Genomic DNA, 25,665 nt, shown 5'->3' on the forward strand with positions numbered 1-25,665 from the left:
CGGCAAGACTTTTTTATCCCGTTACAATAAAAGATACACTTTTCTTCAGCTGCTCTGTTAAACTCTTGACACACATTTTCAGGTTTGAGGGAAAATCCAAATCCAACACTGAGGCTTCAGTATGGTTTCTTCTTTTTGCTAAACTAAAAATAGTAAGTAAGTAACACATCCAGATTTTAGCTGCCTACAACACTGCTTTTAAAAATATTTGTAATGACTGTGTGCTTCTGGATTTGAACAGAAAATTTGTCTCTGCCACTGACTGGAAAATATCCTCCAGCATCTGTCACAGAGGTACCAGTTTGTTTCAGATGCACCTTATTGAAGAAAATTTTCTTTTTTATGGATTTTTCTTACATACACACATCCCCAAGCATATATATATATATATATATATATATATATATATATACACACACACACGGTTTAAACTCAGTGCAACCCCAAACCTCTCTCAGTGCTTCTTATAAGCCTCTCTGCATTTATCTCTAAGACTTGTGATTATCCTCACCTGAAGCTCCTCTATTTTCACCTCCCATTTCTGTTCCTGGCATGATTTGGCTGGCACCTCTGCCACCTGATAAGCCAGCAGATCTGTTTCTCTATGTCCTTTCCGGATTCTTGAGACAACATTAATCTCATCTAACTTTAAATATCTAGGGCAGAGAGATTTATGCTGGTCACTGCCAGCTCCCACTGCAGTCAGGGAAGAGAACCAGTCCCTTCTTGAGACCCCCCCCTCTGGCTGTCCATGGGCCCCTGCCTTCCACTGACACAGCAGAGAGCCCTGGCTCAGGTGGCCTGGTTCAGATGCAAACATCCAAACTGGCGAGGGAAATTCCACTGTCTGTTTTAGATTTTTATTAATTCCCTGCTGTTAATATGCTCAAGATCACAGAAATGTACATTTTCACAAGTTATCACTTTCAGCTGGAACGCTGTTGTATTCCTGAACACAAATAATATGCAAATCATTAAAAAGCCCACTACAAAAACACATATTTATGGTATGTCTGTTTGTTCCAAAACAAGAATAAAATATAGACAAGTTTATTGATAACTGTCAATGTTACTGTTGATGCAAAATAGATAATAATACTCTACACTTAAGTATTATAACTTTTCCCCATGCAGAGCAAAACCAAATCTAAAATAAGAAAATTATTTCATTCAGTGAAAAAACTTTCTTTTAATAAATAAAAGTACTTGCTGTGCAGGTTTTGACGAGATGAGGTTATTGCAGCTATCAAGCCTTAATTAAAATCTACAATCATTTAACAAAACTGAACTCAAACTTTCAGAAAACAAAATAGCTACAATAGAGAACTCAGGTGTTTGTACTTATAAATATATATATACACACATATACACACAAATAAAAGGAGCATAAGGGATAAAATAGCTTTTCTTTACACAAAGGAACTGAGCACACTCCACAGACTCCAAGCATTACCATGAAGACACTTCATGCAGCTGCTTTGGCTCCTGCAGGCCCTGTTCCCATTTCTGCTACGGGCTTGCATTTTATCCTGCAGGTTTAATAAAACAAACCTGCCTGTCCCTCTATATCTCTAGGATAAGGAAAGGAGAGGCTTTGATTCTTAATAAATCCCACCCTCTCAATATAACCATTAGCCTGTGGCATTGTAAGCTTTTCATAAATATTTTGCAAGATCTAATACTTCTTCAAGTTAAGGCCCATTATTTTGAAATAATCAAAACACATTGATTCTTCTAGAAAACAGAACTGAGCAAAATGTTCCATGTAGGAAGGTAAATCTCATTTACTTGGCCTGGACACACTTCTTCAAACATAGAGGTCAAAATTAAATATATCAATCTTAGGCAAGGAGATTAATACATAATCAGAAGATAAAACATATATGCAACACTGCTGAATTCATATAATGCATAAAAAATTAATATTTTCTGAAAATGCAGTGTTTTGACCTGTATTCCATGCAGAGCTTTCTCAGATGAATTGCAAAGGAAATCTTGGCAGGTTATGTTGAAATCAGCCCTTAAAGGATTTACAAGTTGACCAAAGCCATACACAGCCACTGGCTGTGACTGTTGGGTGTTACCCCTTAACGCTGCCCTTCTTACCTTGGAGAAAGCAATGTACTTTACTCACTTACACAGGAGATCTTCCATTCATCTGGCACAGTATTCCTGTGTGCTGATTCTTCCCCCTGTGTAGCAGTTCTTCCCCTTCAGGGAGCACCACTGGGTGCAGACAGCTCCGTTTCCCAAGTTAAGTCCAACCTGATGCTGCTTGCTCTGTCCATCCCTGGAGAGAGGTGCTCCGGCAACAAGGGAAGCCAAGTGGACTTCAAGCAGCCATGCAGAGGCCCCAGTTTATATCCTCCCATCCCAAGTCAATGCAAGTTAAATAGCATGGAATATAAACTGTGGGACCTCGGGATTTCCCTCCTCTGTGAGTCACCCTTCCTAGCTAGAGACAGATAGGAGTAGGGAAAGGCAGTCATTGCTTTAGGCACTTGAGTATAACCCATCCATGGATGTCAGAGTAAACCCTTAGGCTAGCAGCGGAAAACCCAGCATAACATTTGCCTTTGTTATCAGGCAGTCCAATTTTTTTTGTCTGACAGCCCTCAAACAAAATTTTTAGCCCCAGATAGTATAGCAATATATTTGATGGTTTTTATGGCTGACTGACGGTGAACTGAGCTGCAATGGGAAAGCAAAATGTTTACACAATAAACCCATAAACCATTTTGTGATCACTAATGAGCATTCTTAAGATTTTACTGCTGCTGATCAGAAACCTAATTCATTGGAACTGGTCATTCACTATACTATACAAAGGAAAAAAGAAAGTCACTGGTCCTTCACGTTCTGAAAAGGGGAATGTGATAGTAGTGGTCATCCTCAGTCAGGAGAGCAATCTCATTCCATTCCCTTCGGTATTCAGCTGGATACTTCACTTGAAATTCCTCAGTATTAAACCTATGCAGTCTGTAAACTCGTATCTTTACTTCAAATAAGTATCCAAGAAGAGACAGTTCAACCTAAAAATGAAAGAAATCTGTAAGACATTTATTTCTAGGCTTCAAAAACTAAGCTGAAGGTAATCCAAGTTAAGGCAAGTCATTTAGCTTCAAAACAGCAGACAAAGAAGACAAGTCACACAGCTGACTGGGGAGCAAGAAAGGAATAGCTGTTACCAAGACTGACACAACCTGAAAAAATGGGAAGCCTGCCACCTTGTGATCACTAGCTACATATGGAAAACATTACAGCACAAGCAAAAAGTTTCTTGGTTCTTCACATATATGAAACTAGAGAACTAGCATCTTCATTGATACTTCTTGCAATGGATTGCTTAATCAGGGGAAAAAAAAAAGGTTTGGGAAAAGTTCATATCCTTGGGCATAGCCAGACAGAGCAGAACTTTGACCAGTTATAATCAAACTGCTCCTAAATCTGACTGCATCATGTAACAATTGACTTGATAACTGAAATTGATTGTAAAAAATAATTTCAGCCACCTGAAAGTGAAACCATTTGCAGAGTGGCAGTGTGGAGCACTGAACTTCTCACTAATTATAAAACAGGAAACAAAAAGCTTAACTTATAAAGGTGATTAGTAGAGCTCTTACTACCTACTCTTAATAGGCATTAGATCTCAGGTGAACCAAAGGGTGGGAAGAAAAAAGTGATGCTACAGGATGTGGCATAGCGGAACAGATAGGAAAAGCAAAACAACTGGTCAGAACAGCATCATCTAAAACTATTTTACATATCAAAGTTATTACTGTTCTAAAGTAGGTCTTATTGATAACCTGTAGCATTTATTTTCGGTCCACTCTTACTGCAGTTTTTTTTTTCCCCTGGAAGATAAATGGCTATCCTCAGTTCACTTCCCCACATCTCAAAGGAAAAAAAAATGGGCCAGCTATCATGGATGATGTATAATATAATCACCTGATCACTACAAAGATGGAGTAAGTTTTGTGGTTTTTCATCTATATCCTTACCTGGTCTAAGCAAATAGAGTCCCCTATGGAGTTCAGATGATTCATCATGAAACTCAGAGGGTCAGACGAAGAGTCACGATCAAAGAGAAGGTTAAAAAGGTTGTGTACAGGTTTGCCCCTGCTCTTTATCTGCTCATAGGCTTCGACAACTTCATAGAGCATGATGAATTTTATGGCCTCATAAAGTTTGTATTCCTTGCTTTCATCAGAAAATAGTGTATTACACATGCTTCCTCTTTCTTCGTGATCTCTTGTAGCACTTATTTCAGCCCACTGGAAAGCACACAGAAAAAGAATATCAGCAAAATTATTAAGAATTCTATTTAACACAAAAGATGGCAAAATAGGAACAGAAACCTGGTCTAAGTGTAAAGCAGCTATTAATCGACAGAGCCCAGGCACAACAGCATTTGCAGGCAGCAGCCCCCAGTCTGATCAAGGCCAAAGGTTTGAGGTACAACAAGGCCAAGTGTCGGGCCCTGCCTGGGTGACAACAACCCCAGGCTGTGCTACAGGCTGGGGGCAGAGTGGCTGCAAAGTGGCTGAGAGGAAAAGAGTGGAAAAGGCAGAGTGCTGGTCCAGCAGCTGAACATGAGCCAGCAGTGCCCAGGTGGCCAAGAAGGCCAATGGCACCCTGGCCTGTACCAGCAATGGTGTGGCCAGCCGGAGCAGGGCAGGGATTGTCCCCCTGCACTCAGCACTGCTGAGGCCACACCTCAAATCCTGGGTTCACTTCTTGTCCCTCTCTATGAGAAGGACATTGAGGGGCTGGAGTGTGTCCAGAGAAGGGCAGTGGAGCTGGTGAAGGGTCTGGAGCACAAGTCTGATGAGAAGCAGCTGAGGGAGCTGGGGGTGTTTAGCCTGGAGAAAACAAGGCTGAAGGGGAAATCTTATCACACTCTACAACTACCAAAAAGGAGGGTGTAGCCAGGTGGGAGGGTGGTCTTTTCTCCCAGCTAACATGTCATAGAATAAAAGAAAAAGGCCTGAAGTTTTGCCAGGGGAGATTTTGAATGGATACCAGGAGAAAATTCTTCATCAAAAGTGTTATCAAGCATTGGAACAGGCAGTCCAGGGAAATGGTTGAGTCACTGTCCCTGGAGATATTTAAAATTATAAATGTAGCCCTTGTGGGCACGGTTTAGTGCTGGGTTAATAGTTCAACTTAACAATCCTAAAGGTCTTTTCCAAACTAAATGATTCTGTGATGATGGAGGTGGGAAAGGCAGCAAAGAACCCTGTTAGTAAAAACAGGCAGAAATCCATCTCACTGGCCAAACACCATCTTTACTAAAAAAAAAAAAAAAAAAAAAAAAGAAGCTAGGAGCTATACACCCCAGTAATAGCATAAGGCATCACAGAGTTGCTTTGAAACAATTTGTTAATTGTAATGATTTATTCATTCTTTTAACTTGAAACTTTTTTCTTAAAAATGCAGATTAAACGCTTCATGCACTACCATCAGCTAAAAGAACTTCAACAAGCTAAAAATGAAAGCCAAATAACCCAGCACTGGGAAATGCAAAGAACTACCCAAGAACAAAATGATAACTGCACCTTACAACTACCAGGCCCACCTCAAGAAGATGCAGCTGTCACTTTGGCACAGCAAGGGTGCAGGCAAGGGACCAAATCATCTGTTTTAATCCCCTCTTTTTCTTTCTCATGCTTTGTTTCTAGAGCTTAAATTAGTCTGTTTGGGGTTTTGTTTTATTTTTTTTTTTTTTTTAATTAACAACTACTATCACTGCAGATGCACAGAAACCCCAGAGGAGCTCAAGAAAGGTGCAAGGTCTTGACAGGCCAACTCTTTATCTCTCTTTCAGAAGGCTTTGGGGCTACTAAATCTCCTCATGTTCTAAATATTAATTATATTAAATAAGAATATTATAATATAATTATTATATTAAATATGAATTATAGTCCTGGGTTGGGTATGATGGCAATCTGGCAATGCTGAGCAGAGGGGGCAGTGAGGCTGACAGGTATTTGCAATCAAGTGCAAGCTTACAGAGAGAAATTATAGCAAAAATGGATAATTAAAACATTTAATGGGGATAGAAGCAAAGAAAATACAATCGTTTTAGGAGAAAATGCATTGTTTGTTTACTCCTTTCCAGCTGGGAGAGAACCTAGAAGCATCACATACACCATGTTTACTTTTAATCAAAATGATGAGATACTTCAGGAGGCACTTGATGGCAAGGACTAGCTGTGGGGACGGTGGCCTCCCTAACTTGCAGGGAACCCCTGAGTACTTGGCCTAGTGGATCACCAAAACCTGGATTCCCCTGCAGGAGAGGCAATGGCCCTCCCAGCAACTCAGCAGTGTGAACCTGGGAGGGAGGCTGGCTGCCCCACAAATATACAACCAGGAGAAGTTCCTTAACTCTGTCTGAACCCAATTCTCAAGGCTTTTATTCCTCCCAACCATTTCCCAGATACTCACGTTTGTCTTTAAGGCCTCCATACACTTGCGCAGCTTCCCAAAGGCATTGGGACCAGTGTATCTTTCTGGCCCAAAACTGTACTGCTGAATCCAGTTACAGCCTTGAGAATACAAAAGCTTTTCAGGGAGCTGGGGAAAAAAATAAAAGGCAAGCTAATCATAACCATAGCAAGAAGCAGAGTATAAGGTTATATAAACTTGTCTACATATAATTTATGATGTGGTTCTATCAGCTGTTTGTACAGTTCAAACAACAAAGTAAATGGACCTCACAATTCAAATGCTACAAAGGAGGAGCCACTTAACTGCCAAGTCCTTAAGAAACTTTTAAAACAGGGCCAGCCAAAAAGAATAAGATGAAAATATGCCTTCAGCAAAATATATAACCCCCACTCTGGAAAAGCTGGATACTTCCAAATTCAGTGAGGTATTTAGGATTACAGACACCTTCCAGTCCACACATACATCTCTACAGGCAAAAGCTATAGATCCCACCTCCCTGTCACTGTCTCCTGAAAAAGCTCCTGGAGTTCAGGGCACGATCTCTGCTGCTCCAGCAACATAGCAGCTCCTAAGTGAGCCACTGAACATTGCATGGATGTGGATGGGGAGGATGCAAATAACCTCTTGTGTTAAGGGAGTGACATCTAGCAGGGTAGCAGGAACATTCAAACATTCATCCACTTTTACCTTTTTTTTTTTTTTTTTACATTATTTAGACTCATGATCACATTGGTATATTTAGATTAGGGACAGATTTTCAATTAAATGCAGTTCAAATGGGTTTGAAAAACTTATCCTTGAATTCTGACAATGATTCTCCATTTTGACAGCCAGCACACCACTTTTCACATTGAACACAGCCTTCTTCTGCTGTGCATGGATAGCTAAAATGTGTTCATTTAGGAAATGAATTTTACCTTCAATATATCTCTTTCCTTCATCCACGAAGGAAAAGGAATGCCTTGGCTGAATATCTGAAAAAGCACCGCTCTTATTACACTGTAGTTGTCCCTCCTGACTTGTCTCAGGTATTTGATATGACAGCTCCTAAACAATTCTTCATATGCCTAGAAACAGACCAAGAAAAATTAGGAATAAAAAATATTAAGCCTTGGAAAAAACCCCATGTTGTTTGAAGTCCAATTCCAAACTACTCCCTCCCATAACAGGGAGCTAGGGAAACAAGGGAGTATATTTTTAAGATTTATATATGCAGAAATGATAAACACTGTGTTTTTGTAAACACCTTAGACTGGCGTTGCCCATTAAGAGTGATTCTGCATTCCTTCCAAACCCAGCAACTCGTTCAAGTCTCTGCACTGTTGCTGCTGTAAACATTCACATGGTCAACCAAATTAGAGCAGATCAACATAGATTTAACCTCAACCATTCTAACAATTTGCACTGACATGTGAGATGCAGCAGCAAAAGGGCAGGAATGAGTATACGGAGAAAACTACTTCTGGCAAAAAAACATCTCCTTACATTGTCCTGAATCCATGGTGCAACACTGACCTGAGGCAGAGCAGATCTGGCAGCTCTGTGCTGAAGTGAATGGCCCTCGGTCTATTTATACCCTGCATTACCACTGGCTGCCATCTGAGCCCTTGTTGAGACAATTCTGAGCTATAAACTGGCAGAGAATTAGGGAGAGGACTCTACAAGTCCCACAGGCTCCATCACTTCCAGTTTGCTTCCCGAAGGGGGCAGCAGGATGGTCTCAATTCCTCATCCTCGGTTTATCTTGGTTACTCCCTCACCCCATCCACCACCCCTTCTCAGCTGCACTCTGTCCCCTCACCCTTACTGTATCAGCTGAGATAGTAAGCCTATTAAACTCTTTCTGCTGAGGGAGTTTCCTGCTGCTTCAGCAAGCTTGAGGGCCTCACAGAAGCCTCTTTCTAGATGACCTGCTTTATCAGCTCACCATCTGGGTGTACCACATCCAAAAGAGGACTGGAGCCAGCACAAAAGAGGGAGAAGGACTGTTTAGCTAGGACAAGGAGAGAAAAAGGGAGGGACAAGACAAACATGGGATTGTTCCTTTTGGGAACAAGCAAGCATGATATGCTGGATCTCACAAGACCTCATCCTAAAATGTGCTCCTTACCATGGCAACTTCTACATGATGCAATCAGACATCCACTGACTGCTCCATATACAGGAGTCTCCTTCTCAGGTCTGGCCATCCACAAGGCTCATAGATTTTTTGAAAGGCTTTTTGCCCAGTATGGGATTGCGAATTTATTAGAAGTTTTGCTATCTTTTGTTACTTCCTCCTCCAAATACATTTTCCCTTGTGTGTTCTGTGAACTCCTGGTACTGCTGCATTCCTGCATTTAATGTGGCAAATCTTTTTTCTGTGTTCATCACCTGAACCCAATCCCAGCTTTTTGAAAACTATCTTCTTTTTTCTACAAGGCCTTTATGCTACTGTTTATCCTTACCAGCTTCTTTTCACCCTTTAAGTCCTTCTTGATATGCATTTGCTTTGAGAATTCTGATAGCATGACCTAAAGCCAACACATGTCAAATACACCAGTGCAGTTGAAGTGCCTGTCTTGCCAGCAGTGCCCTGGGCAGGGGAAGAGAAGGCACTGCCACAGAAGCACCTGGGCTGGGTGCAGAGCTGGAGCAGAGGGACTGTGCCCAAAGGCATGGGATGGCCACCATACAGCACCCCAGCTGACACAAGTTAGATGCCAGCTCCTGCCCTGCCTGCCACCAGCTGCAGCTGATGATGCTGGAGAGGGCAAGGCTGCCAAGCATGGACCCTCAGAGCCTGGAAGAGAAATGGATGTGGTGCTCCTTCCTCCCTGGAGTAAGAGTTTTTACCTTAAATCAAAGGCTGGCCAAGTAACAGCACCTAAGCCAAACCACATTATTTGGGTTTGGGCTTTAGCACTGGGGATGATTCTTCCTGTTAAGGTTGCTGGTGCTAGAAGAGGGAATTTAGAATATATACAAGACTAAAACCTGATCTACATTTTGACATGCACTGCTACATTCTTTATTTAGACCTATGTTTGTGCTGTCCCTTTTGCTTTTCATTTGACTAGCCAGTGCAGCAGGCCTTGATAGCTGCTGCAGCCGTTTGTGCTGAGAGTGCTACTCCTTTTCCAGGTGCTGGTTCTCCCCTGTCCTCATGCAGAGATTAACATTTAACTCTTACCTCTCTCATCTGTTTGGCCTGCTTTGTTTCTCCTTTCCATTCTCTTGCACTATAACCAAGTAGATCAACTTCTGGCAGCACACTGAGATTTCCTAAATTGAGATTGATTCACAGATTAGTTATGTTCTGCTGCTGTGCATCTGAAGGGAAGCTGTGAGGGTCATTAATGAATGTGGAGTGACAACAAAAAGCTTACTTATGAGTTGCCTCTGAAGGTAGTTGCTCCACCTGAAACACAAATGATGGAACAGGTGTCAAAGAGGAGATGTTGAATGTCAGTATTTACTGAAACAAACAACAATGTGGAAGATTAAAGTCTACATAATAAAAACCTACCGTTTCAGCAGCTGTGCTAAAAAGCTGTAGAGCCTTCTGCAATACCAAAAAACAGCAGTGAGGAAGGACATGCTTAACATTAGCTGCACTTTTACTTTTTGCCACATGAGACACAGGGATTCCTTGCTGGCTGCTTTCCAGGACCACACCTCATGCCTTCCTAAAATAGGGATCAAAAGAGAGAGAAGAAAAATCTTATCACTATTTTGAAAAATCTTATCACTATATTTTCTGTTTGTTTTCTTGCAAAAAGAAGGATCATCCAAACATGATATCACTTCAAATGAGATACAAAATATGACATGCAAAAGATTAATATATTTTACTTAAGTTTTTTAAGTTTTTTAAGTTTCTAGGGCCTTGTGGGCATATAGTTCACATTTCCACAGTATCCTGCACACAGTGAAGGCTACATATGTAGTTACAATGGAGTCCCAGGAAGACTGGTATCAAACACACTACTCAATAACAAAAAACTGTTATTCTTTTTTACTTCAGGATGTGCTGATTTAGAGACGTATACTGTCATTATTTTGTCTCTAAGTCATGGCTTTAAAGACATGACTTTAAAGGTCTGTAGGACTTACTTGTAGTCAACAAATGGGCCATATAAGGCAATATTAGCTGACTAAGCATCATATCACTGCCTGGGGAATTAAAGGAATGTTCCTGCCTCAATTTGGGTAAATTTAGGGTCAATTTAAAACTCCAGAGAAAGATCCTCCCCAGGGATTTGGTAGAAAGCTCAGGAGATCATCACAGAGAGGGTACACGCTCACTTCACAGACATAAACAAGGACAAGGTTCTGTCGCTCCCCTGGCATTACAGACAAGGTTAGGGAAGGTTGTCTATTGCTGATAAGAAGACCTACATGTGAAAGAGGGCCTGGAGACTGAACAGTTGACAAAGGCAGCATCTGCTCCCTAAGTGAGAAATTTGTCCTCTGGAAGAAATTTGAATATAGGAAATTCTCAGAGCTCATGATGAACAGCTGCTCTGTTATTAACTTATTTATTGATTTAGTACAAAACCTTAAAAGAACTCAACTTTTTATAGAGGCATCCACAGAGAAGGCTGCAAAGATCCTTCTCCAGGGAGTCTGCAGCGGGGATTACTCATTCCACATAGTTTTATGTCAGCTGAACTTCTGCCCCTCCTGGCTTTACCGGGAAATTTAAGAGGGGCTTAAGTTTTCCAAGTAAATTAAGCCCATGCACTGGGGACAACAATCCCGTCAAAGAGTTACGTATCAGTTCTAACCTTAGCAACAAGATAAACAGTGATGCACTCATTTTTACGAGCACTGTTGCATATATACACAGAGCAGTGCTGATACTTGGCCTTTCCCAATATTCTGTTGTTTGAAGAAGTTTTATTACAAGATTTTGTATGCAAGTCATCTGGTGGTGAGACCCAGACCTTGACTCTCCTGTGAACTAAAGGCAGCTTAAGAGCTGTAAATGAAAAGGTGTCCATAAATTTTAAGTAATCAGAGGTGGGGTTGGTGTGCTCGTTCTGAAGCTCCAGAAAACTCCAGTTTACTACTGATGCCAAGTAAGAGACAACAAAACATCAGCTGTAAGATTTGGAAATGGAAAACTTCATAGAAAAACCAGGAACTCCCACTTACAGCTCACACGCACATATAAACACATTCCCACTTCCTCCTGGGGGCCACTGGTAGGCACATTCTCAATAAGCACACAAACTTCTACCTAGAGAAATGACAATCCCAGCAGAATCAAGCAACTGCAATTTTTTTTGCTCTCTTCTTTAAGATAAATGCATCAGCATTGGGAAAAAAACTCCACGGACTCTGAATAACTGAATCTTCTGTCCACTAGAATGGAACCTGATCACTCACAGATGTTCAGCCCATGGATCAGTATCAGCCCAGGGTATTCTGGATTTACACTCCTATACGCAAACCAAATGATGACTGAAATTAACACCAGTTTAAATACACAATATCAAAGGGAAGTTGCAGCAGACTTTAATTTCATTACGTAAAAGGACTGTATGGTCCACTCCCACATTTGATTTTGAACAAACTGGCTCTATAAAAAAATTCAAGAGCTGGTCCATCTGTTAAAATTACATACTTTGCATTATGGAGACCCAAGAAATACACGTGAATGCAAAATTTCTTCCCTTATCCCTTTTAACAGACAGAAGGATGACAGCTCCACATCAGTTTTTAAACTGAATCAAGCAATCTTTTGGAAAAGTTTTTCATGGTAATAAGCCTGAAAAAAACTCAGGCTACTGGAGTTCAACAATCTCTCTTTCAATGCCTATGGCTTACAGGGGCTTGAGCAACTGCTCTTCAAGGAGCACTGGGAAGCACAGGGTTACTGGTTTCCATCAGAAACACAAATCAGTGTCAGAGAACACGAGATAACCAAATAATGCTCACCCATTTTTATTCAACATGGGTATTTCCCTAGAAGAAAGCCTAATGGACAATGGAAAAACCTGCAAACAAGTGATTTTGAGTATTTTTGCTACACTTGTATTGCAGCATACCCTGGACTTCAGGAACTTTCCCTCCTGTCATGGGAAAGCTGCTGTTTGAACAGCACTCTGTGATTCAGTTAATACTTTCAGTGCTTATGTCACATTTAGAAATTAATTACATTTTTTATTCAAGTAAATGACATTTAGAAGTAGCACTTGGATCACAAAGTGCTGCTGGTAAAAACACATTATGAGCATAAATTAAAGAAGGCAGCAGCTGAAAATAGATCTTGCCACCCCCCTCCCTGCACCTTTCAGAAGTCTTCAGAAACCAACGAGCAATTAAATTAATAACACATTAGTGGGGGGAGTACAATAAACCCACAGATTTTTACATGAAATCCATTCCCTGGGATAAGGGCACAATTCATCCTGCTCCTCAGGAGGCAGTGACAGGAGCAGTTGGTGTTGAGACCAGCTGTTGGGCTTCCATCTTCTTGAAGACTGACTGCGAGCACCAGCATGACAGGGAGGCCTGACTCCTCTGCCATGCAGAAATTTGGAAGAACAGAGGCTGAACAGTGCTGGAGTTGATCAGGAGCTGACAGCAATGTTTATCTTACAGAGCAAGTAGTTCACCATGTTTTCTTTTCATGCCACATCAGCTTCCTGCTAGTGCCAAGCCTTAAGCTTTTACCCCCTGCAAAGTCAGCAGGACAGACATGCAGAAGGAAAAAACCAACAAAAAAGGCCAGAAAAAAAGATAAGTAAGAAACATCTGTTTCATTCTCAAGTAACTCAGGAAGAATCTCTAAAGGATTTGCTTCACATTTGACTCCCTCACAATTTTTTTGGAGGCTGCCACCTTAATTATGTATAATTGATGAAATGCAAAATGTCAGAGATCAGTTGGGAACTAGCAGGCAGCACTGTATGCATTACTGAATACCCCAGCATGTCTGATGGTGCAATCACCCTTTACTGGTTTTTTCCATACCATTTACGATGCCATCAGAAAGACAGCAAATTACAACATGACAGAATGATTTCTTTTTGGGACATTCCTCTTCATGGTCTTTTTGGTACTGAAAGCAGGACATAGCACTTGTCACCATGAAGTGGCCAGGTTTCATACTCCCATCACACAAAATGATGTTCCCAGTTCCCAAAAAGCAGGTATACCGAAAGAGGGAGGCAGAATGTGGGATGCCTCTGTGCCAGGCCTTCTGCTGCCCCACCTGAACCACTCCTTCCTCCTCTGTTGGATGCAGAGCCAGGAAGGGAGACCCCTCCACTGAGACATGCAAAGCTTGGCAGGGAGGCCCAAGTCTGCCTGTGTTCAAGGCGTGCATGCAGTTCTCTTCACGTTGCTGCACATTGCTGTTTTTCAGATTTTACACCATCAGCACCCAGGTATGTTACACAAAAGGCTAAGTCCCTCTTTTAAGGGAAAACAAAGAAACTTACCCTCATAGAGCAGGCTCAAGCATGAGGCACATGTACATAGACCTCAACTGAATGAACCAAGAGGGAGACACAGAAAAATTAATTATACAAATTCAATGGCTACAAAAGATTACATTACATTAGAGTTTAGAAGAGAGAAATATGCCTTTTTAAGTGGTGCCAAGAGATTACAAATTCTTTGATTTCCCAGTTTATTATCAGCACCACACACAAAAAAATACTGAAAACAGATCAAACACCAAAATATGTGAGAAGCACTGCTTAATTCAATAACTATTTCATTACAAACCCCTTCCTTTACAGAATAAAGCAACGTCAACTTGTTAAGCAACATTCACCTGCTCTAACAAACAGAAAGATGAGGATCTCTCCTTGGTATAATAAGGAAAAGAAAATAATTTGCAGACAAAGATTCTAATCGTCAGTGACTTATCACAAGTTCAACCATGTCTGCTGATCAGATACCTTCCAATCAAAAAAACCAAAACACAAATGAGAATGCCAGCCCCAAACCACAAGTAGAATCACACTATTATCTAGAAAAGAGAATAGTTTTGGTAACACTGAGGCCCATCAGTTGCAAGAAAGGTTTTATTTAATTTACACAAATCTTCTGCATAGGGCTTTCCCAAGAGCCCTCTTAGCTGCCTCAGTCTTTTTTTTTTTTTTTTTTTTCAGAAAAATATAGAGAATATAGAACTAGCAGCCTTCTTCAGACTCCCTGATCATCAACAGGAACTGCTGGTGGTAATGTATCTGTCCAGTTGTGACACAACTTATTGCTACTGTGCAGCAACAACCATAATGTGTTCTTACCTACTGGGTGATCACCTAAAATATACCCAACTAGAATTACAAAACCAATTTCAGCTATATAATCAAGATATTAATGCATGCCTTAGCCTGCACATACCATTTTCTCTCTACAAATGCCTACGAGAACAAAAGGAAAGTTCAGTTCTTCATTTCCTGTACAATTCAGCTTCCTTTTTAAGGCACAGGGTGCTTCATCCAAGATGAATATTGCTTAGCCCCACTTCCATTTAAGTAAGAAAAATCATGACAGAAGCCTTCTGAGAATTTACAGTCCAGAATACTGGATGAGAAATACATGAAAAGCATTTCATGCCATTAAAAAAACATGAATCTTTCTAAAACTCCTATTCCTATTTAAAAAAAAATTAAAAAATAAAATAACCTCCTTTTAAAGAAGGATCCTATGACATATCTGCTACTGTTTTTTTCTTAATGTGGAAAAAAAATCTGTTCCCATTCAGAATTGCTATTTAATGCCTGTACACTTCAAACAGAACTTACGTAAATGCACTAAATCTATTATTTGAAAGAAGCCCACTCTAAGAATTCCTATTCTGCCTGCTGCAGAGTTGCATGTTGAGTCACCCCTAATGCCACTCATGGTTGCTTCACAATTCTCAAAATGCTTTTCTTTCTTTTTTTTTTTCCATGCTGAATCCAAACTATAAATTAAATAGAATGAAGGAATAACAGAAAAAAGGAAATACTTTCCTCCTGAGCATCCTAAGTATAAATGCAATTTTTTTTTTTTATGTTGATATGCCTAGATAACTGAAACCTGGTTAGGGGGGAAAAAGAAGTCTTTCTTAGCAATAACAGTAATTTTTCTCCTCCTGATTTTTAAATCTTGTTTGCTAGACAGCACAAGACCTGCACCAACCACCCCACCCTCCAAGGATGCAGAGTCACTAGGTGGCTGGGGATATCACAGGCAGCATTCCTCCTGCTCTCTCCAGGCAGAGGCCCAGTGGCAGCTGCCCCACTCCTGGGGTTTCCCAGTGCAGGAAGTGCCCCTGGCTCTGCCTGGATGCTTTGTAAGCACACAACACAGGACAGCCCAAAGAATTTTACACTATCTGTTGATAAAAAGTTATCCCAACTGATATCCAGGAAAACAGCAGGATCAAGTAACCCATGACAAACAAAAAAGTCAACTCTTCTGAGCTTGTTCACTGTCCAAGCAGAAAGCCAGCCCCATCTCACCAAACTAAATCCATGCTGCTCATCATTCCCACCTCTGTACTGGGTCTGACTGCACTCCATACAGATGTTGTGTCTGTCTTCAGAGCATGGCCCTCTCCTGAGTGTACCCGATTCTGTGTGCAGATGGTGCAGAGCTGTGCATTTTTCACATGGATTAGTAATTACATATAATTTATGATTAATAATCACAAATTATTCATATCTCCTGGGGGTGCACCAGATCCCAAAGCCTGTGCTTCCTCAGCAGGTATGTGCAGAGTTATTCCAGCAGTGCTCTACTTGTGTCTCCCCTCTTTTCAAGATCGATTAGAAGCACAAAGCAGGGACAAAGAAAGCAAAATATCAAAGCCATCACTCTGAATGGAAATGGCAGAAATTGGTCTTGCATCTCTTCCCCTCTGCCTCTCAGTGCCCAGTCTGACCAAAGCCAAAACTTCAGCTTTATTCTGCACAGCTCATGGTACTTGTATGGAAGTAGCTGGAGTGTTTAAAGCCTGCTCTCTCTTCATCATCCCAAGGGCAGCACTTCCAAACTGGCATATTTTAATTAGCTCAAGCACAGAGGAGTCCTCTGCCTTTTTGGGAAGAGTGCATTACCAGGCACTTCTGGCCTAAAATACTACACAAAAAAAAAAAAGCATACTGAAAGGTAAAATTGACTGCATCAAGATAGTCACTGAAATTTAGGTTATTGCTCAGTGTAATACCAAAGTCATATCTAACAGAAACATTTCATGAAAAGGTGATCCAAGAACTCAGAATATTCTGTGCAAGAGCTTTCTACTTGTAAAAGCACATTATTAGTAGCATTAATATTATCATGCATAATAATATCACTGTCATTACTGTCACTGCTAATGCACAGTTGGTATTTTTACAGATATTTGGATGCAAGAGAACTTTTGAGCAAAGCACTCCAGACATCAGTCACAGGGATCAATAGACCACAGCTCCCTGACACCTCTGCATTTGCTCAAACTGCCTAAAAACCAGACAGTTACATGGCAAGGACTAAATGAAATACTAATCATGCACTCCTGTAAAATACAGCTAAGTGTGACCTTGCATACTGAGCTCTTTTTGAGGGCCTGGCACTTGGCAGACAAAGTAAGCATGACTTACTCTGTGAAGAAAATGAAATACAGAGTCCTGGAGAGTTTCTGTCATGAAGCCCAGCAGTATAATTTTTAAAGTTCTTCATTTATATGAAACCCCCTATTTTTAAGGCCTTGGCCTCTGGCAAGAAGGTCACAGCTGAAATTCACGTGCAGGAAATAACCCAAAATGAAACCACAGTTGAAGAACAATAAACATATCTCCAAGCTGCTCACAGACAAACCCCTAGCATGGTGCTGTGCTCAGAGCAAAACTGCGAAAACCAGGTAGGGCTTCTCTTTCTCATACAGATAGACCTGATCTTGATCTATCTTGATCGATCTTGAAACCAGTGTTTAAGTTTGCAAAAGACTGATTTTGCACAAACTTGGCAATTAAAACCTTGCTGGCCATTCGAGGGAGGTGATTCTGCCCTCTGCTGTGGCAAGACCCCACCTGCAGTACTGCATCCAGCTCTGGGACCCCTGGAATTAGAAGGATGGGGACCTAATGGTGCAAGGTCCACAGAGGAGGCCATGAGGATGACCAGGGGGATGAAGCACGTCTCTAATGAGAACAGACTAAAAGAGCTGAGGTTATTCAGCCTGGAAGGCTCCTACAAGACCTTATAGCACCTTCCAGTACCTAAAGGGACCTACAAGAAAGATGGAGACGGACTTTTTACAAAGGAATTTAGTGACATAACAAGGGGTGATGGCTTTGGATTGAAAGAGGGCAGGCTTAGCTTAGATATTAGGTAGATTCTTCCCTGTGAGGCTGGTGAGGCACTGGGACAGGCTGCCCAAAGAAGCTGTGGATGTCCCATCCCTGAAAGCGTTTAAGGCCAGGTTGGATGGAGTTCTGAGCAGCCTGGTCTAGTGAAAAGTGTCCCTGTGCATGGCAGGAGGTTGGAACCAGATGGACTGCAAGGTCCCTTCCAACCCAAACCATTCTGTGGTTTCCTGGTGGCAGCTGACCTTCAGGCAGTGCCAAGCACCTTGCCTTGGTGCTGCTTTGCTGCACAGGCACAAGGGCAGACTTGATGATGTTCAAAGCCTCACAGACACAACATCATATCAAGGCACCAGTTTGATGCTAAGGTACCCATTTCTCACTTTCATAGCATCATTTACCCAACGTGACTAACCTGCTCTGGAAACATAAATGCTGAACACTTCAAATATCTGGAAAACCTCAGCAACACGCTATGTATGGACAAGGCACCTGAGATGGGGTCCTGCTGAAGTAGAACTAGCAAAAAGGATCAGAGACTGAGCATAGACAGCCACATCTTACCACACCTTTAACCCTCCACCATCACAGAATATGGCTCAAGTAAGAGAACACATGTTCTTCTGCTCAGCCTACAGCATTCTCTCAGAAAAATGTCTGTTGAAAGAAAAGTGTGGGCAGTACAAGCTGCCTTGCTTGACACATCCCTCTGCACAGGTACACAGTGACATCTGTCCTCACTGGTGACATGGGGACTGGAGCCAGGGACACACACTTGCTCTCTCTGTCAGGAGCTTCCAGCATGTCCCCATAGGCTACAGAGAAATCTCAAGCACTCAGATCTGGAAGATGCCAAAAATGCATAGTGTGCAGAGCAGTGAAAAAATAGGAAGAAGCTACAAGCACAGTGTAAGGCTGAAAAGAAACCAAAAGATGCTAACTTCAAAGTTTCTCAGAAAATTAATGAAGAAAGCTGTACAAGTTTTGAAATATTTGACAATGTTTGCCTTCACTTGAGCCCTCTCAAGAAGTGGACGGTAGTCCCCTTAATTCCCTTTATCTCCTCATTTATGCTGAGACACAACTCTTATAGGTTTTTTTTGTTATGCTTTCATGTTATCAGGCAACAGATAGTCCAGTTATTAGTTACATTGTTCATGTAACTTTTCATCAAACCAAATTTTGTAATATACAAACCAAACTCTAATACCTCAGAACTGATACAGGATCCCTAGCAACAAAACTTAAAACTGCCAGTGACTGCTTTTCCATTGCTGCAGCTGAAGAAGTGGAACTCCTGTTTTCTATCATGAAACTCTGGCCTTTTCACCAACAGGCAGCTGTTTCTCTGTCCTCCTGAAAGGTACAGCATTGTTGTCTGATCCAGAGCACTGCAACCATGCACTGAGGAACGGGGATCTGCCATGCTGGGAATGCCAGCAGTGGAGCACATGGGCAGAGTTCCCTGCTGCTGCTACACGCTGGCACCAGGGCAGCTGCACCAGCCCAGGAGTGAGGAAAGGATGCCCCGTGCTCACTGGGCCTCCCCAAATTCCATCAAAGCAAAAAACACAACCTGAAGCGACTCAGGGCCAGTGTCAGACAGCAACTCAGATTAGTGTTTCACTTTATAGAGTACTATAAACTCTTTCAGAAGTCAGACTGCCATCAAATGCCATTAGAATATGCCTTAGGCAGCCCAAAGGTAATTAAAAAAATAATTTCACAGCCTAAAACAAGAGGAGATTAAGAAGCTCCTTAAGGTAAACCTTATGCCATTCTAATCACACCCAAATTTAGTTATGCAAGTGTAATGAAAGCAGTGTAATTACATTCCCTTTTGACTCCTGAGCACTGGTTATGCCCTGTGTTTTTAAAACAAGTAAATTATAACCATAATCATCTCTCCTAGGACAGTCTGGCACCGTGACTCCCACAGCTCAGCTGTGTGGGGTCAGGAGGTTCAGCAGAAGTATTTCTGAAATCTCAAACTCATTTGCCTGGGTAGTCATGCAAGATCAAACATTTTCAAACATTAAGCTCAAGAAAAACTGCATACATTTTGGAAAAACCCTTTCATGTTTGTTGTCTGATCCTTGGTAGATAAGATGTGAAGATTCAACTGGAAACTGTATCTAAGAAACAGGTGGACAGAAAGTCGTGATACTGAATGGGAAATGAACACCACCTAGGCAGGTGGTGGTGTTTTTTCACTTTAACATATTCCAAACAGTTAAAGTCAAAAAACCCTTATATCCAAAAATGGCAAAAAATCTCAGAATTATAAAAATTTAATATTTAAAAAATTCCAAATACAGATACTTATCTATAAAAACACTTATATTTAAATGCTGACCAGCATTTTCATGCTTTTTCTTCTCTTCAAAATAAATTCCAACACCCTTCACCTGGTAGTGTTTTATAGCAATAGGAAAATGGCATCTTTTTCTTTTACCACAAGGAGAGGCCCCTCAGTTTCTAATCAAATTATCTGTCCACTAGCAAAGAAATGAAATTCTTAAAGAAGCACACTTAGTGACTACAAAGAAGCTTTCTTAGCCTGTCATTACTTCCTGTTTCACATATTTTGTCTCTTTGTTTCACCACTTGCAGAAACTGGAGCGGGCCAGAGGACGGAAGTGGGAATAACGGTACTTGCACGAATTAGCAATGGAGCAGGTAGCACCGTGCTGGCTTCAACTCACCCACTAAATACCACGGAAATCTGGTTCTTTCTCCACTGCAAAAATGAAAGTATGAGCTGCATGCAATTTGTACAGCTGCTTCAGAGAGAAAACAAGCTGGTTTAGTAAGAAAGGCAGTGCAAAATGAGAATGGGATGAGTAACCATCAAAGCAGAAATGTACCACAGAATGTACAGCAGAAAAGCAAGTTGATACGGCACAGTATGCTCAGTCTGAACAACCACTTCTCAGTGACATAAGAGATCACAGGATCATTGAGGCTGAAAAAGGCCTTTAAAATTAAGCCTAACTGTTAACCCAGCACTGCCAAGCCCACCACTAAACCGCGTCCCTAAGTGCCACATCTGTATGTCTAATAAATATCTCCAGGGACAGTGACTCAACCACTTCCCTGGGCAGCCTGTTCTGATGCCTGAACGCCATTTCAGCAAAGAAATTTTCCCTGATATCTAATCTAAATCTCTCCTGGTATGACTTGTTACTTGAGAGAACAGACTGACCCCTAACCTGGCTACAACCTCCTTTAGGTAGTTGTAGAGAGCAAAAATGTCAACCCTGACCTTCCTTTTCTCCAGGCTAAAAAACCCCAGTTCCCTCTGCTGCTCCCTATGGAACCTGTGCTGCAGAGCCTTCACAACCACAGCTGCTCTTCCTTCTCTGGACATGCTCCAGCCCTTCAGTGCCTTTGCTGTAGAGAAGGACCCAGAACTGGATTTGAGCTGTGCCCTCAGCAGTGCTGAGCACAGCTGGACAATCACTGCCCTGCTCCTGCTGGCCGCGCTGTGGCTGACACAGACCGGGATGCCCTTGGCTTTCCTGGCCACCTGGATCTTGTTCAGGATTCCTGACACCGAGAACCACCTGCAGCCGGCCCCGTCCTGGATCCTCCTGAATCACACACACCTGCATTTATGAGCCCTTTTATCCTAAACCTTCACCTTTCTGACGGGAATACAAGCCAGTCTGCAACACGTAGATTCACACTGCACATAGTAAGGAAAAGAAAAAACAAAACAAAACAAAAGCAAACAAAAAACCAACCAACCAACCAAAAAAAAAAATTACCGCCCCCGAAGCAAAGATCCAAAGCCCGGCTGAAAGCGGCTCACGCTGCTGTTTTACACTCCCGATCCCCACGCATGCTGGCGCTAATTCCGCCCTCAGGACACAGCAGTTCCCAGGGCAGCTCAGCCCCTCACGCTCCCGGCATTTCCCCTCACGCCCGCAGCCCCCGGCCTCACACGGGCGGGGGCACAGCCGGGCTGTCCTGCCGGGATAGCCCTAGGAGCAGCTTTCCGGCTACCGCCACTCCTGGAAAACGGCCCCCAAAGAGTCAAGTGGAAAATAAAGCGGGGGGAAAAAAATAAAGAAACGGCAAATAAAGCCAAACCCTCGCCGCGACTCCGGGGGCCCTCCGAGCCCGCCCACCAGCCCCGCCGCGCCTCACCCGCTTGGCCGCTCTCGTCCTGCCTCCCCGGGATCCCGCCCGGCTCCAAAGGCAGCGCCGGCACCGCCCGGGGCGGGGATTCCGCGGGGCCGCCCCGCTCCCGATCCCGATCCCACCCGGCCGTGCCCTGGAGCCGGGAAGGAGGGATAAGCCCTGTCACCGTCTCTCGGCCTGTCTCCCGCGGAGTTCTGCATTTCCACAGCAACCCGTGCCGCTCCTCCGGCAGTGAGATACTGTCTGTGCTCGGGTGTCACACCAAGCTTTTTTACATTTTGTAGCAGCATGGAATCATGCCATGGTTTGGCCTGGAAGGGGCCCTAAAGATCATCTAGTTCCAACCCTCTGCCATGGGCAGGGACGCTTCCCACTAGACCAGGTTGCTGAAAGCCCCATCCAGCCTGACTCTGAAACTCTTCCAGGGATGGGGTTGCCTGAAACACTTCTAGGGATTCCAGCTCCCTGAATGGAGACCAACACCATCATCATCTGTTTGAAATATAGCCATTAAATGTAACCACAACTTAATAACTTTGAAGTTATTGGTTGTTTTTTGTTTTTTCCCTGCCATTAAATGTTGATTCCCTCACCCTTTGACAAAATGGTGTTCATTCATCCAAAAAGAAATTCCCCTTTGCCAAGTACCTTCCCTTATAATAGACCTTTATGTGTCATTTCTCACTGAAGTATGTAGAGAATTTGCATAGACTGGTATTCTTTCTTTTCTGGCTACACATTAAAGAATAGTATTCTTCCATCTCATTAAGAACTTTGCAGGATAAACAGAAAGGAACTGTGATGGTCCTAACAAAAACTTAAGTCTTTTACAGAGTTACAAGCAGTTTGCTCCCATACAGAGCCAAGACAAACTTACACAGTCTTCAGTTATTGGATTTTGTTTGGGTTTGTTTGGTTTTTTCCCCTAAAATACCACAAGATATTAAAGTGGTTGAAGATCAAGACTTTTCATGAAACACTGAAGAGATTTATATCACCTGGCATGAATATCAGATTGTTTCTCCCTCCATCTCAGTTAATCTGGGCAAGGAACAAAATAGGCAAAACCTGCTAAATATTGGTGTGCCAAGCATTCACTTAGTTGCACTTGTATAAATTCATAGACACATTTATCCAAGTAAAAGAAAATCTAGGCTTAAAACCCAGCTAAAAATAGCAAAAGTAAACAGTTGACTTAAGAGGCCTAAAGCTGTCAGTTGTGTAAGTAGCACTGTGTGCCGCTCCATCAAAAAATCCATTTGAAAAAAAATTCCTAAGTGCCACCTCTGTGCCTCTCCACAGCACCAGTTACCTGGTCCTTTCTCTCTGTGCTTGCAGATTGTGTTTAGTGTAGCTGTGTCTCAGGAGCTGCAGCTGAGAGACATGCTGCCAGGGTACAGCTCACATGGCATCCACCTGCAAAGGCTTGAAGGTGGCTGGAATTTATTTATTTTATTTCCAGATCTTGTCTGCAGTTATCACATCCTTCAGCTTCTCTTTCCACTTTTTTTCTTGCCTTGGCCAAGCCACTGTTGGTGGCAGAAGATGGTTTAGCATTGCAGCTAAATCCAGGTTTGCATCTTTCTACATTCTCTTAACCTGTGTTAAGATCTTAGGATTTAATTGGTGATTTATCTGTGCAGGCAGGCTTGAAAGTGAATGTTTATCTGGCTGCTGATTCATCAGAGGAGAGATTTTATGTATGGTACAATGTCTACAAAGCAAGCCCTGTATCAGTGAGTCCTTCCCACTTCACAGCTCTCTGCTCTCTCCCCCATGCATTTGCAATCTGGAGCATGGCCTTGGGCCTCTGTGCATGGGAGTAAGCCCTGGGACAATCAATCAGTCAATCAATCAATCAATCAATCAATCAGTCAGTCAGTCAGTCATTCAGAGATCACTTACCTGAAACCTCTTGAGAGACTTTTTTAAACTAACACTGTCCATAGTGCCCTTTCTTTCTCCTTAAGCTCTTTCTGGACCTCTTCCCTGAGTCAAGAAGAGTTTTCTACGACCTTTGCAGGCTTTGGCAGGAAAATGTCTCTCCTCCTTACGAGTGAGATGGGACAGCCTCTACCTGCCTCCCTCCTTGGTGCTGGATACAAACACCACTGTAAGACTGAGCCAGGTCACACACAACCCTCCTGCACTGTTGGGCTGGTCTGTGTGTGCTGCTCCTGTGAGATGAATGTGGGTTAGGATAATCCTGGAGAGAGCAAGCAAGATCCAGATCTGAGCTGGGATCAGCAGCAGAAATGGAAATAGCAGCTAACTGGAAGGCAGTTTTTTTCACAGACTCTGCAGAATTGGAAACATGCTGCTACAAAGGTTCAGGAAGCTTCAGAAAATGTCAACTTCTCTAAAATATTTCAGAGAATCATAGAATGTTTAGGGCTGGAAGGGGCCTTGAAAAATCATCTAGTCCCACTCCCCCTGCCAGGGATGGGGCATCCACAGCCCTGCTGGGCAACCTGTTCCAACGTCTCACCACCCTCACAGTAAAGAATTTTTTCCTAATGTCTAACCTAAATTTCCCCACTTTCAGTTTGAACCCATTACCCCTTGTCCTATCACTGTAGCTCCTGAAAAAGAGTCCCTCTCCAGCTTCCCTGCAAGCTCCCTTCAGCGCAGGAAGGTTGCTAAGAGGTCTGCACACAATCTCCTTTCTCCAGGCTGAACAACCACAACTTTCTCAGTCTGTCTTCCTGGAGGTGCTCCAGTGCTCTTATCAACTTCATGGTCCTTCTCTGGATCTGCTCCCACAGAACAATGTAAGGAGACAGAGAAGGCCTTACACAGCCCATGCATTCAGTAGGTTTCAGAAATAATGCATTCTCTGCTTTGCCTCTGAGTAGGCAGCAGCTCTGCAGGGACAAGGGGACAGCTCCAGGGAGCTCAGACTGGAGGCAGCCTAAACTGGATTATCTTCCTCCAGACTTCCTGGTCATGGCATTTTGCATATGTTTCTGATACTCAAACAGGGCTGTGTGCTGATGGAAAAGTTGTACTACTTAGGGATATTTATGGCATTTTCTTCCTTTAGGGGAGTATTATGAACTTTCCCACAACATGAACCTCCAAGTTCTTCTGCAGGTCATGGCATTTCCCAGCTGCAGCCATGACTGTGACTACCTCCCTCTGCTTGTACCCATGTGAGAAGTGCACAGCAATTAAAACAAAAGCTTATAATGAAGGCCATCGCTAAGCAAGTGTGAAGACATTTTGCCTGGGTCTGTTTAAACCCACAAATCAGTAGCCAAAGCAACTGCTGTGCTCATCTGCAGGTGAGCAGCAGGATTATAATCATGGCACAAAGAATGTAAGCAATTCCAAACAAGTGCTGAGACAAAGGCAGCAGCATCCAACCCAGTAGAAGTAGGAAGCCAAGGTGCAAAACTGGTGACAGCTTCCTTTTTCAGTTTTTCAAGCCCTTTTTTAACAGTCAAGAACCATTTCCTTGTTTATCATAACTTCTTACTACTATCAAGGTCAGGTGGTTCAACACACAGGTAAAAGTAGTAACCATGCAGCTGCAATCAGCAGCACAGGATTTTCTCTAGCTGATCAACAGTTTGTTGACATGCCAAAATTTATAGCACAGCAAGATGAACTTACCAACACTTCTATCTGAGCTAATTCTGCTTCTGTTTTTGTGTTCAATGAAGTGGTTTCTGTTCTTGCTGGCCCCTCTGTCATGTTGCCTCTGCATCTCCTCTCCAGAGTATCACCCCAGCTGGATTTCTCTCCCCTGGTTGCTTTTTTCTGGGGTTAGAAAAGGAGTCTCTAC

The 25,665-nt window shown here is 42.5% G+C and overlaps 1 protein-coding gene across 8 annotated transcripts; it reads right to left on the reverse strand.

The window, feature by feature from the left end:
• Positions 1-838: 838 nt before the first annotated feature.
• OTULINL (OTU deubiquitinase with linear linkage specificity like) lies at positions 839-25,665 on the reverse strand. 8 transcript variants are annotated; one of them, XM_074545561.1, is made up of 10 exons: positions 21,885-21,974; positions 13,887-13,933; positions 11,593-11,677; positions 9,962-10,121; positions 9,822-9,853; positions 9,626-9,717; positions 7,371-7,520; positions 6,451-6,579; positions 4,002-4,274; positions 839-3,032 (listed from the first exon to the last, which is right to left on the reverse strand). In XM_074545561.1, the coding sequence occupies exons 4-10, from the start codon at positions 10,066-10,068 to the stop codon at positions 2,853-2,855; spliced, it is 963 nt and encodes a 320-aa protein (XP_074401662.1). In that variant the 5' UTR covers positions 10,069-10,121; positions 11,593-11,677; positions 13,887-13,933; positions 21,885-21,974; the 3' UTR covers positions 839-2,852. The 8 variants fall into 8 exon arrangements, with proteins under 8 accessions (XP_074401662.1, XP_005484351.1, XP_074401671.1 ...); XM_005484294.4 differs by lacking the exon at positions 11,593-11,677 and having other exon boundaries at positions 21,885-21,988; XM_074545570.1 differs by lacking the exon at positions 13,887-13,933 and having other exon boundaries at positions 21,885-21,979.

This window comes from Zonotrichia albicollis, chromosome 1, assembly GCF_047830755.1.
Source record: "Zonotrichia albicollis isolate bZonAlb1 chromosome 1, bZonAlb1.hap1, whole genome shotgun sequence".
In the NCBI taxonomy this organism is placed as follows: domain Eukaryota; kingdom Metazoa; phylum Chordata; class Aves; order Passeriformes; family Passerellidae; genus Zonotrichia; species Zonotrichia albicollis.